The sequence below is a fragment of the Chiloscyllium plagiosum genome, unplaced genomic scaffold, assembly GCF_037043375.1.
Source record: "Chiloscyllium plagiosum isolate Xiang-an unplaced genomic scaffold, Cpla_swu_hap1 HiC_scaffold_45, whole genome shotgun sequence".
In the NCBI taxonomy this organism is placed as follows: Eukaryota; Metazoa; Chordata; class Chondrichthyes; order Orectolobiformes; family Hemiscylliidae; genus Chiloscyllium; species Chiloscyllium plagiosum.
Window position 1 is genome coordinate 9,481,971 of NW_028270183.1, and position 13,578 is coordinate 9,495,548.

The 13,578-nt window shown below is 39.7% G+C and overlaps 1 protein-coding gene across 2 annotated transcripts in view; it reads right to left on the minus strand.

Moving 5' to 3' along the window:
- Positions 1–11,546, minus strand: part of LOC122552452 (tetraspanin-1-like) — a 50,337-nt gene extending 38,791 nt beyond the window's left edge. The window contains exons 1-2 of one of the 2 annotated variants that reach the window (XM_043695184.2): positions 11,411–11,546; positions 4,333–4,403 (exon numbers count right to left, since the gene is read on the minus strand). In XM_043695184.2, the coding sequence (XP_043551119.1) occupies positions 4,333–4,353 (21 nt within the window). In that variant the 5' untranslated portion in view covers positions 4,354–4,403; positions 11,411–11,546. The remainder of the gene's footprint in view (positions 1–4,332; positions 4,404–11,410) is intronic. The other variant, XM_043695185.2, reaches the window with a different exon arrangement.
- Positions 11,547–13,578: the final 2,032 nt, after the last annotated feature.

Consider the following 13,578-nt stretch of genomic DNA (forward strand, 5'->3'; position numbering starts at 1 on the left):
GACAGAAAGGAGATGAGTTGCTTACCTATGAATTCTTAGCCTCTAATTTCTCTCGCAGCCACAGTATTTAAACGGCTGATTTTAGTTAAATTTCTGATCAGAGGGAAAATCCAAGATGTTGACAGTGGGTGATTTGGAAATGGTCATGTCTTTGAATGCGAAGGGGAGTTAGTTAGATTCTCTCTTGTTGCAGTCCACAATGCTTGGTGCTTGTAAAGCATGAATGTTATATGGCACTTGTCAGAACAATGCCTAATTATTGTACAGATCTTGATGCATTCTCGGCTCAGAGGTTTTGTTGTAGGGAAGGCCACTAATAAGCAACTGAAGATGGTTGGGCCAAGGACATTACCTTGAGGAACTCTTGCAACAATATCCAGGAGTGGAGATGAATTGCCTCCAACAACCAAAATCATCCATTTTCCTTTGTGGTGATTCTTTTCTTTGATTCCCATTAACTTTTAATTTTGTTTAGAATTCCTGATGTCAAGGACAGTCACTCACACCTCACCTCAAGACCTCAATTCATTTTTAGATTAAAGCTGCAATCTATACTGCAGCTGCATGGTCCTCGTAAACCAAGAGACATTTAGTAGCAACATCAACAACGCTTTCTCTCACTTTATTGATGATTGAGTGTAGCTTGGTGGAGCTCTGATAGCGAGGCTGGATTTGTCCTGCTTTTTGTGGATAGGTCATACCTAAGTAAGTTACCACACTTCCAGTTCGATGCTAATGTTGCAGCTAGACTGGAATAGCTTGGTTGTGGTAATGGCTAATTCTGACGCACAAGGCTTCATGACTACAGTCGGCTCTGATAATAACATGATAGTTCTGTTCCCGTGAGATCCTGCAATATATGAAAATCGCGTTACAGCAGTGCCATTTAAACTAATGGGGCTGGAATTGCATTATAGCCAATACAGGTAAGACAAGTTTGTGTTCTACAAATAATAGTCTAAATTCTTCAATAGCATTATAGCCAATTCATGCTGAAGAAATGCGCGTCATAGCAGAACTAACTATACTTGTCGTCAAAGCCCACTGCCTTTCATGTATTCAATTGCTTCAGCCACTTCTTGATAATTCATGGAGAGAAGTAAATTGTCTGAAGACTTGCATTTGAGTTGCAGACTGAGATGGACAACCTGGCTGAAGATTGTTGCAGACTCTTCAGCCTTGTCTTTTGCACTGATGCTCAGCTCCATCATCATTGAGAATGGAGACATTTTTAGAGCCTCTACTGTAACCATCCATCATCATTCATGTTTGGATGTGTTGGAACTGCAAAGCTATAAGTGAATCCTTTTTAGCACTGTCTATCACATTCTGGTTCTGTTTTTCAGCATGCACACACTTCTGTGTTGTATGCTCTCCTACACTACCATTAAACCAGGTTTGGTGCCTGGTTTGATGATACTGGTACAGTGAAGAACATATTGGAAGTGAGATTACAGATAATGGTGAAATTCCATTCTGCTGCTGATAGCCTGTCACACATCCTAGATGTTCAGTTTTGAGCAACTGGCTCTGTTCTAAGCCTATGCCATCTGGACTACTGGTAGTGTCACATAACATGATGAAAAGTGTCTTTGATGTGAAGACAGAACTTCACCTTCATCAGGATTGTGCAATGATCACTCCTACCAATGCTGTCATGAAAATATGCATCTTTAACAGGTAAGTTGGAAGATAAGTCATTCAGAACTTTACCACCTCAGTCAGTAGTGGTGATATTGCATTGCTTATGGTGTTGGATTTTTATTTCCTCCATCCATCTACTCTTGGATAAAGTGTGACGAAAACACTTTCACCGTCTTGAATCATCAACCCACCAGAAAACTGAACACTGAGAAGGGCAAAGCCTCAAATACAAATCTTACATTTTATCAGCGAATTTCGTCAACTTAGGCAAATGCATTGATCATGTGACTGAAATATTAGTAAATTCTTAAAAAAGATTAAGCATCAGACTCAACCTCTGTGAGATTAGGGAAGAATGCTTATATAATCATTCACTCTGTAGCTACTGAATGGGCTACAAAACTCCATGATGAACACTGTAAAACATAACAAATAAAAAGGTAATGTCTGGGGCTTGGTAGTACACATGAAATTTTTTTAAAAATTGTATGAAGTAGCTAGGCTTGAGAATCTCAATGATTCATTCTTCAGTCTGGGATGATGTAGATGTGGAACCTATGTCAAAGAGATATAATTATTCAACTAGGATTTTTTCAACTGGTATCCTTTGACGTCTCCTTCAGCTCTAAAGGTTGATGTTGGATGAGCGCAGAATGAGGCTGAACTCTGATGCACCTGGGGCTGAAGTAACTGGTTGAGGTCAAAGACAGAGTAGTGTAAGGCTATTGATGCCTATGTAGTTGGACCATGGCAATGCTCAGCTTCTTCAAGTAGGGACAGCAGAGCTGAGAAAGCTAACTTTCTGAACAGTATAATAAACGTTCTGCAGAGCAACTAATTATTTAAGAACGACATATCACAGAGCCCACATCCTGGCATGTTTGTATTTCAATCCTATCACAGTCCTATCACAGAGCAAGATGCTGATTTGCACATTGGGACAAACTCCCACCTGTTTGCCCATCCAAACTGTAAATTCTTTTTAGTTTTTTAAAAAAAATGTTTTTGCAAATAGAAGTGAAGAGTGTCAATATTCATGATTGAAACAATTGTCATTTAAATCCAAAATTATATGTGTACACAGTCTGGACAATGTCAACAATATTGGTACATTATCAATTAAAGAGACCTGCATGGTTTGAAACAAGCTTTGGATGGTTTTCATATGCAACTAAGGGGTTTAACATCCATTTAACGCTTCTTTTACCAAACTGAATCGTGTCCTCCACTATTCATTGACTCAAAGATGATTAAAGGTAAAATTAGGAGCAAGACGGAATGATCTGTTCCAATGTCGACACTCCGTTCCATAAGCACAAAAAGTTATCATTTACACAAAATGAACATGGGGCTTAATGAGTAATCCTTAAATGGTACCACCAAAAAAGTACATTTTGTAAATAAATATCTTAGTTGCCAGCTTTAAAATCAGAAACACCTGCTAACTTTCACTTTCTTCCTCATGATCCCTCTAGAACTGCTACCTTCCCACCTGCATCATCATTGGATTTCCTAATGGCATTTAATACAGTATTACATAAAAGATTATTGTACAAGAGCATATGATGTTGGGGTGATATAGCAGCAACTGCCAACTAAAAGGAAACCAAGAGATAGGATCAATAAATCAGTGTCAAGTTGGAAAACTGTAACCAGTGCAGTCCCAATATGATCAGTACTGAGGCTTTGACTAGTTATATTCACATTAATGACTGATGAACGGACTGACCGTATCATGGCCAAATGTGCAGATGATAGAAATATGGAAAGGAAAACAAGTTATGGGGAGTATACATGCAGCCTGTAAACACATACTGATTAATTAAGTGAGTGGGCAACAAGTTAGCAGATAGAATATAATCTGGGAAAATATGAGGTTGGCAGGATATTAGTTGAATGGGGAGACTGCAGAATGCAATAGTCTTTTTACATGAAGCACACAGGAAGTAACTAAGAAGGTTGATGGAATAGTAACCTTTACCGCAGTATTGAATGGAAGTACAGTATTATAACAATTGTACAGGGCATTGGTGAGATATCTCTGTGGTCACCTTAACGAAGAAGGAGTATATTTGCTTTGGGGACAGTTCAGTGGAGAGTTTCTATGCTGAATCCTGAGATAATGGGGTTTGCCTTATTAAAAAAGGTTGGTGAGGCTGGGCGTATACTCGCTGGAGTTTAGCAAAATGGAGAGGTGACCTTATTGAAGGATATGTGATTTCACGGGGGTCTGACACGGTAGATGCTGAGGGGATGTTTTCTCTCATGCAGGAATCTAGAACTAATCGGGTCTCCCACTTATGATGAAAATGAGGAGAAATGTTTTGTCTCAGATAATCATTAGACTTTGGAATTCTACACCATTAGACAGCATAGGAGGCTTAGTCATTGAGTACATTCAATGCAAAGTTTGGATAGATCATTGATTGACAAGGGAGTCCAGGATTATGGGGGACAGGCAAAAAAGTGGAGTAAAAGCCACAATCAGATCAACAAAATAATTATTGGCGGGGCAGCAGACTCAGGTTTCTCTTCCTCCCATTTCTTATGATGTTATGTAGGGGATTATTTTCATTTGAATTCACAAATAAATTTTAATTTCAACAACATGGTGGTGTAGATTTTACAACGGCTGACATTGAGCCAAAAAAGGCTATCAAAGTGTGCCAAATTTATGGAGTCACTCACGGAAAGACTTGCTACGAACATCTGCTGTGAAGCCCTTCTCCGGTTTACTGAGTGTAATGGCAGGTGTCGAGCTGAAAATGGGAGGTTAAAATAAAAACTCATTAATCAAAAGGTGGAGAAGAGCATTTCACTGGCTGATTCTGGACACGTGTCCAAAATTAGGAGCAAATGTCTCAAAAATATCTCCGTCTGGCCCCGGCATAAACACACAAAAAACATCACCCCAAACAATTGGAGTTAGTGAGTTTTTTCTTTTAAAGAGTGTCTACTTCCTCGATCTTGGGGAATATTAAAATGTCTGTGGGACAAGGCAGGAGCTGGAATTTGACAAGCTGGTTTATGGAGAAAAACAGATGTAAGGTTATTGATGAAAGGGCCCATTTTTACCTTGAAACGTTCTGTGAAGCAACATTGAATACAAGCTGTCTTTAGCTTGTAATCTAGCCTGACCCGCCACAGCATGACTGAGGGAGTACTGAACCTTTGGAGATGTTAAACTGAAGTTGCAGAATACTGTTTGAATGGGAAGGAATTATCATGATGTACTGGCTAGCACTTATTCCTTATCTAACAGAACTAAGACTGATTAAATAACCATTGCTATATGTGAGGTTTCACTATATGGAAATTGTCTGCTGCATTTCATGACTTAAGAGTGGCCATACATCAATAGTAATTCCCCCGCAGTGAAACACTTTGGTACATCTGAAGCTATCAACAGTGTGAAATAAACAAGACTTATTTTGTATCTGATAATAGTTCCATACAAATCTTATGTCAACAAAAAATGAAAATACTTCTATGCAGTATTGAAAGAGTGCTGCACCATCAGAGGTGTCACCTTTTGATGGAGAAATTCAGCTCTCTCAGCTAGCTGTCAAATGGAGCACCATTTGAACAAGTGTAGAGAGAATTATTGATATCCTGGAAAATATTTACCTCTCAAGCAATAAGATTAAAACAGGTCATTTGATCATGTATCTCACTGTTGTTTGTGGGTCCTCACTGGTCTGAGGATGGGTCTCTGGAGCCAAAACATTAACTGTGATTTCTCTCCACAGATGCTACCAGACCTGCTGAGCTTTCCCAGCAATTTTGTTTTTGTTTCAAGTTTCTCAAACTTCTCCTTATAGTTAACACACTCCAATCCAGACAATATCCTGATAAACCTCTTTTGTTCCCTCTCCAAAGCCTCCACATCCTTCTTATAGTGTGGCAACCAGAATTGCATACAATACTTCAAATGTGACCTAATTAAGATTTTTATACAGGTGTAACATGCCTTGCCAATTTTTATATATAGCATGTTTTGCACCTTCTTTATTACCTTATCCACCTGTGTTGCCACTTTCAGGGAGCTATTTACTTGTACCCCAAGATTCTCTGTATATCAATGCTCCTAAGGGTCCTGCCATTGACTGTATACTTTTCTCTTGCATATGACCTCCAAATATGCATCACCTCACACGTGTCTGGATTAAACATCATCTGCCATTTCTCTGCCCAACTTTCTAACTGATCTATACCCTTTGACAACCTCCCTAATTATCCACAACTTCACCAATTTTGTGTCATCTGCAAACTTACTAATCTGACTACCTACATTTTCATCCAAATCATTTATATGTATTACAAACAAAACAGGTTCCAGCACTGATCCTTGTGGAACATCAATAGTCACAGACCTCCAGTCAGTAAAACACCCCTCCACAAATACCCTCTGTCTTCTAGACCATGCCAATTTTGTAACCAACTCACCCCAGATCCCATGTGACTTTATCTTCTACCAGCCTACCATGAGGCACCTTGTGAAATGCTTTAGTGAAGTCCATGTAGGCAACTTCCACTGCCCTACCCTTCATCACTTTCTCAATCTAGTTTGTGAGACAGGACCTCCCCTACACAGTGCCACGCTGACTATTCCTATGATGACTTCAGTCAAGCCCCCCTTAGATGCTGATAGTTTCAGTAAAATCTCCTCTCATTCTCCTAAACCTTAATGACTACAGGCCCAACCTCCTCAATTTCTCCTCATGAGAAAGTTCCTTCATACTTTGGATCAACTTAATAAATATTCCCTGGACTTTCTCCAAAGTCAGCATATATCCTTAGATTACAGAAATTGTTCTCTGTATTCTAGGTCTAATTAGTGTCTTGTATAGATTTAGCAAGACTTTCCTATTTTTATGTTTCATTCCCTTTGAAATAAAGGCCAACATTTCATTTGTCTTCCCGAATACTAGCTGATCTTCTATGCTAGCTTTTTGTGATTTACGCACGAGAAGTCCCAAATGCCTCTGTGTTGCAGCTTTTTGCAGTCTTTCTTAGTTTTCAGCTTGGACTGAAAAGTGGCCGATAACACAAGTACTAGGCGGTGACCATTTCAACCAGAGAGAATCTAACCATTTCCTTTGATATTCAGTGGTGTTACCATCATTGAATTCTCCCAGTATCAACATGCTGGATGTTACCAATGATCAGAAACTGAACTGGACTTGCCATATAAATATAGTGGTTACAAAAGCAGCTCAGAAACAAGGAATTGTGCAGCAGGTAGCTCATCTCCTGACTCCCCAAAGCTTGTCTACCATCTGTAAGGGGCAAGTCAAGATAGAATACTCCCCACTTGCCCAGATGAGTGCAGCTCCAAACAAGAAGTCTGACACCATCCAGAACAAAGCAGGCCGCTTGATTGACACTGAAGCCATAAACATCCTCTTCCTCCACGCTGACTCTCAATACGTTTGATGTGTAACATTTACAAGATGCAGTGCAGAAATTCACCAAGGCTTCTTGAGCAGCAGCTTCCAAATTTACAATCACTTCCATCCAGGAGGACAAGGGCAGCTAACACATGTGAACACCACCTGCAAGTTCCCCTCCAAGCCACTTAATACCCTGACTTGGAAACATATTTTACTGTTCCTTTAGTGATGCAGGGTCAAAATCCTAGATCTCCATTGCTAGCTGCATTGTGGATCTGCCTATAGCACGTGGACTACAGTGGCTCAAAAAGGTAGCTCTCCACCATCTTCTCAAAGGCAACTAGTATGGGCAATAAAAGCTGGCCCAGCTGGCCCAGCCCATATTCCATAAATGAATAAAACGATAACAATAAACAGCTCCTCTGTGCTTCCTGTCCAAGTGTATGACTTCACATTTTTCCACATAATATTCCATCTGCCAAATTTTTAAACTGTCACTTAGTATGTCTATATCCTCTTTGTGGTATTTAGATTAGATTAGACTAGATTACTTACAGTGTGGAAACAGGCCCTTCGGCCCAACAAGTCCACACCGACCCGCCGAAGCGCAACCCACCCATACCCCTACATTTACCCCTTACCTAACGCTACGGGCAATTTAGCATGGCCAATTCACCTGACCTGAACATCTTTGGACTGTGGGAGGAAACCGGAGCACCCGGAGGAAACCCACGCAGACACGGGGAGAACGTGCAAACTCCACACAGTCAGTCGCCTGAGTCGGGAATTGAACCCGGGTCTCAAGCGCTGTGAGGCAGCAGTGCTAACCACTGTGCCACCGTTTCTCTTCATACTATTCTTTGCAATTGGGAAACAAAGAAAAGATATTTGCCTATGCTTCTTATTTGGCTCAAATGAGGTTCCATAAACCTCAGTTAATTGGAGGAGCGGCTAAGAATTATACATTTGTTTCAATGGTATGTAAGTCCCTTATTGTTGCTAACTATAACCACAGAGGTATCTAGATCCGATTTAAACGGCAAAAACAGTACTTTTCTTTATTTACATGCACAATGTTGATGTAATATTATGGAAAAAGACTGACTTGATCCCAACGGATTCAGTAAAGCACTCAGCTTCCTGATGAAGCAATCATTTTGGAGTAAGCGGCTCAATTGGTAAACCTTCGCTCACATACACTCACTGAAATAATTCCAATTTTAAATTGTCCTGTCTGTTAGATTAATAAGTTATTTTTTACTTTTCCATGAATTTTATTTGTACATTTCACCATTGAGATTATTATATAAATAAACCAGGGCACAGGTGTGCAATATGACAGCATGTTCCGACGTATGGGACTTGCTAGATGATGCACTTCATGGAGTGAGTCATGGAGTTGCTGTTCTTTAGAGAGCTCGGTCCTGTAATTTGTTGTCTCCTTAAGACAGACACCAGGCTACATTTTTCTTTCTCCGTTTCCTTTCCCTTTTCTCAGGCTCATTTCAAAGATAGTGAGTACCCTTAGTAACTCACTCTCAGTGGTGCCCTTAAAGGTATGTGCTTGGACTGTGATTTTAGTAAAACCACTCGGCCTTGGGACTAGATCCAATCTCCACACGCATACTGAACAGGAGCAACCACTTCACAAGTACCTTTCCTCTCATGAGATCACCAGATAGATGAGGATGGGAAAGTTCAGCCTGCTCATCCTAGCTTCTACAGAAAGAATCTACCTTTCCCAAAATACAGCACTAAACTGTCTCTTAATATTTCAACACTTGTTTTGATTAATGTAAAAATAAACTATCCTAAATACTGATCCCTCTGAGTGAAAAAGATCTTTCTGGAAACAGCCCTAAATTTGCCTTATTTTATATCACATTATTCATACTGGGTTGACTTTCTATCCTAGTTGTGCCATTGGTTCATTTGAAGTTTGCATTTTAAATTTACTTTTTCCATACCATTTGCTTTCTATTGTATTTTCATCAGGTCCCATTTTACTTGCTACTTTAATTGATACTTCAGTCCTACTTTGCCTCCTTTCCGGATTCTGTACAACAGGAATGCTGTGGTGTCTTCAAGATTATGCAGAAATGAAGTCAAACCCAGGATCTTCCTAATTGTTTTCCTGCAGGGAACTGGAATTTATTATTCTTCTTTTAACAAGTTAGGCACAGGTCTGAATGGCCTTTATTTAAGCACGTGAAAAATTGCAGCTGGAGCAAGTAATTTGGCCCTTCAAACATACTCTGTCACTCGGCAAGTTCATGGCTGAGCTGCTACCTCAACCCCAGCTTCCCTCACTATCCTTCCATCTCTTAATTCACACAGTGCCCAACAACTGTCACCTTCTATCTTAAACATATTCAGTGACAGTTCACAGCTCTCTGGGTAAAGTTTTCCAAAGATTCGCAATCCTTTAAAAGATTCCACCTCATCTCATTTGAAAATGGTTGAAATTCTTCTGCATACTAAATTCTTCTGCAATTTTCATCTATTTTCTGTGCTTTCACATTTCTGTGATTTTTCCTGATTTTAAAGGTCAAATTGTACCCTCTGGATCCAGCTACCCAATAGGTCACTGAGCCCCTCGTGCCTGTTCAGTAAACTGAATAGCAATACCTTCTGTCCTAGTTCATGTGTATATATCGTAGTAACATTTTCAACAGCAACGTTTTTTTAGCCCTACCTTAGCATTTCTTTACTGGAACCAAAGTATCTTTTGCATTTCAATCATTAATTATTGTCAAGAGCTCACAAACTCTCGATTAAAGTTTGAACACAAGGAGAAATAGACTCAAAATTCATGAAGTTGATGCTTAACCAAAATTTATCATTTGCTCAATGAAATATTGCTGAATCATGCTGGGTTTTCTTAAGTTCTGAGGAACTGGAATGAGACAGTCATGTCTCTTAACTATTCCACTGCACAAGTGAAAAAATGGACTTAAAATAGGTAACTAATAACAATAAATAATAAGATCAGCTATGGCTCTGCTAGTAGCACTATCGCCCCAAGTCTGGATGTTGTGAGTTTAAGCTGTATCCAGCATTTTGAGTACAAAAATCAAGACTGACACTTCAGTGCGGTATTGATGGGTGCTACACTGTCAAAAGTGTAATCTGTCAGATGAGTCATTGAACTGATGCCCTGTCAGACAGCCATTAAAAATCCCATGCAGTGTTCCAAAGATGTGCGGGAAAAGAGTCCTGTCCAATATTTATCCAATAACAAGTATCACACAAAACCAGATTATCACATCTCTATGGGAGCTTGCTGTGCACAAATTAGCTGCTGTGTTTCCTACAAAATGACAGTGACCCTATAAACAGTTCAATGGCTATAAAGTATTTTGTGATATTTGGTGATCATGAAAGACATGATATAAATGCAGATCATTGTAAAGCAAGATACAACCTTTTATCATTTCAAAATTTCATGCTACATTTGGAGGTGGTATCCTCATGGCATATTAAGTTAATCTTTGTTTAATGAATCAACATGTTGATTATTAACAATTCACATATACCTGAATATTTCTTGTATCTGAGCCTTCAGGCTCGTGAAATGAATATAACGCCGAGGTTCAGAGGATGTCTGAGGGCAGCCATTTTGTATAGAAATCTCTTTCAAAAGTAGGATTTGCAAAGATAAACTGAAGTTTAAATTAATTGTTATTTTTGCTTTTCACTGATTTCCCCCAGACCTGGGTGGATTTGCAAGTATGGATTTACTGAAGTGTTAGCTATGGGGACATCATAGAATATGGGTTTAAGTTGCAAAGAATATAGGCAAAAACATTAAACTACTCCTGCCCCAACAATACAAAAACAAAAATTCTGATTCTGGCTCAGTTATAGCATCATCCATTGTTCCTTTTGGAAACCTACAGAGAGAATATTCTACCACTTCATAAAGTTTTCTTTCATTTTTGAACTTCTGATGCATAATTTGTTTTGAGATTAGATGACTGCGTAGTAACACCATTTATATTTTTCCCTAATTTCCACCTTTTATTTTCTGTTATGCTGCTGGGTCAGGAACTCTCAACAGACTGGAGATTTACATTCTTCAACCGAATGTACTATTACAGTTTATCAATGCACTCAAAATTACTCTAAAATTTAATTATTGTTTCTTTAATTAAAGTTGGAGTAAGCGTTATAAAATGGAACCAAATATACCATCTCACAGGGAAAACTTCCATCAATAAATTAAAAGAACAAAGACCTCAAATTTTGTCACTGAATGTGTGTCCACAATCAAATTTCACTCTTAATGGAAACTGTAATTCACTTTTGCATCAACAAATTATACTTCCTAAGAGACAGGATAATGATTTCAAACAATCGGTTTGTCAGCTTACCTCACGTAGTAGCCTTGATGTATTCTGCTCAAATCTGAAGTTGCCCGTTTCAGTCCACGCTTTTTGTGTCAGTAATCCTGTTTGAAGTCTCCTAACCAAAGCAGCAGCACTGTAGTTTTAGGAGCTTGAATGAAAGCCGTCTTTTCTGCTTGCGCACACCTATACCCACAGTGTCCCTGATGTATACTCTGGTTCCACACCTGATCTCTGCTGATCCCTTCTTTCTCCCACTGGGGAGAAAAAAAATTGAGTAAGTTTAATGTTCACCCCACTGGTTGCATAATATGTAGCTTTCATAGGTTGCATTGCACTTAAAAGGGCTTCAACCTGGCTACATTTTTGGCAAAGCAGTTGCCAATAATAATTGGCAAAAGAAATCCTTTGGCCCCTTGCAAAAGCTGCTTGATGGACGTGCTTCTCAATGGTTTCATTGGTAAAGGTTCCAACTAGAAATTTGCCCCCTGGTTTGTGGAGTTAGCTGCTCTCAGGTAACTGCTGACCAGCAACTGGTGCCAATTTTCCTGAACGTCTTACTGAAAGTAAAAGCAAATTTCTTGCAGCTTCACATTGGGTATTTCTTTCTGTAAAGTATGTAGTATTGATGCTGTGCAAGAACAGATTTAGGTTTGGGAGCAGCAATTCCCAACACCAAAACAGCTTGCTGAACTTAACTGGCAAATGCCAGACTGAAAAAATGGTCATTTTGTACTTTGCTGGTAATAAGGCAGATGCTACAAAGACTTACAAACCAGGAAGGTCCACAAGCAACAAATATTGTACCCACTCTGGCAAGCAATTTTCAGTTGTGAACATGACAACTCCCACAAAAAAGATTTGTAACAACGATGTTCCAGTATGCATCAAATTAGTCCCGTCACAAAAAGAGATCATACAGACCTTCAGGTCTCTGCTGTTTCTATGGAGCATTTTATGCAGTTCTATTCCTCTGCTCTTTTCCCTCTAGCCCTGGAGGTTGTTTCCTTCAAGTATCTGCCCAATTCCTTTTTGAAGTCTATTGTATATCGCCACTTCCAGCACCCGCATGGGCATCAAGCTACAAGGAAGGTCCTTTCTCACACTCCACTCTGTTATCTTTTGCCCAGAACCACATATCTGAATCTCCCCAGTCAAAAGTTGCAACTATTCTGGAAGCTCCCTAAAAAGCCGGTGGCAAACTAAACAAATCTATGCATTGCTAATTATAAAATTTTAAAACTGACATAAGACGGTGCTATTTTCTGGGTCTGTAGATTGTGAAGGAGCAAAGATGGCCTTTAGCAGAGTGATGTGCACTTACTGTCGGATGTGGGGTTTTATGGAGAGTTTCTGTGTTATTGATGATTATGTCTGCAGTAAGTGTCTTTGGTTGTGAATCCTAACAGATCACATAGATCGGTTGGACTGGCAGTTAGAGACATTAAGGAATTTACAAGAGCTCGAGGTTGTGATGGATGGCAGTTAAAGGAAGGGAGAAAATCTGCAGATACAGTCAGGTCAATGGTTTAACTCCAAGAAAGGTTGGAGGCTTAGGCAGGTCGTGCAGGGATCTCCTGTGGCTATCCCTATCTCAAACAAGTATGCTGTTTTGGAAAATGTCGGAGACTCTCAGAGGAATGTAGCACGAACAGCCAGGTTTCAGGTATCAAGACTGGCTCCAAGGTAATGAGGGGTACGTTGGGTTCCAAGTGAGCGATTGTGATAGAGGACTCTCTAGTCAGAGGCACAGTCAGACGTTTCTGTGGCTGGCAGTGAAAAAATCAGAATGATGTATTGCCTCCTTAGTGCCAGGATAAAGGATATCTCCGAAAGGGTGCAAAATGTTCTCAAAGGGGAGAGGGACCAGCAGGAGGTAATTGTACACATTGGAACTAACGACATAGGAAGGGAAAAGGATGAGATTCTGAACAGAGAATATAGAAAGTTAAGCAGGAATTTAAAAGGGAAGTCCTCGAGGGCAATAAGTATCTGGATCACTCCTGGTGCTACGTGCTAGTGAGGGTAGAAATAGAAGGGTAGAGCAGATGAATGCATGGCTGAGGATTTGGTGCAGGGGAGATGGATTCAAATTTCTGCATCATTGGAATCTCTTCTGGGATAGAAGTGACCTGTACAAGAAGGATGGATTGCATCTGAATTAGAAGGGGACTGAACTGGCAGGGAGATTTGCT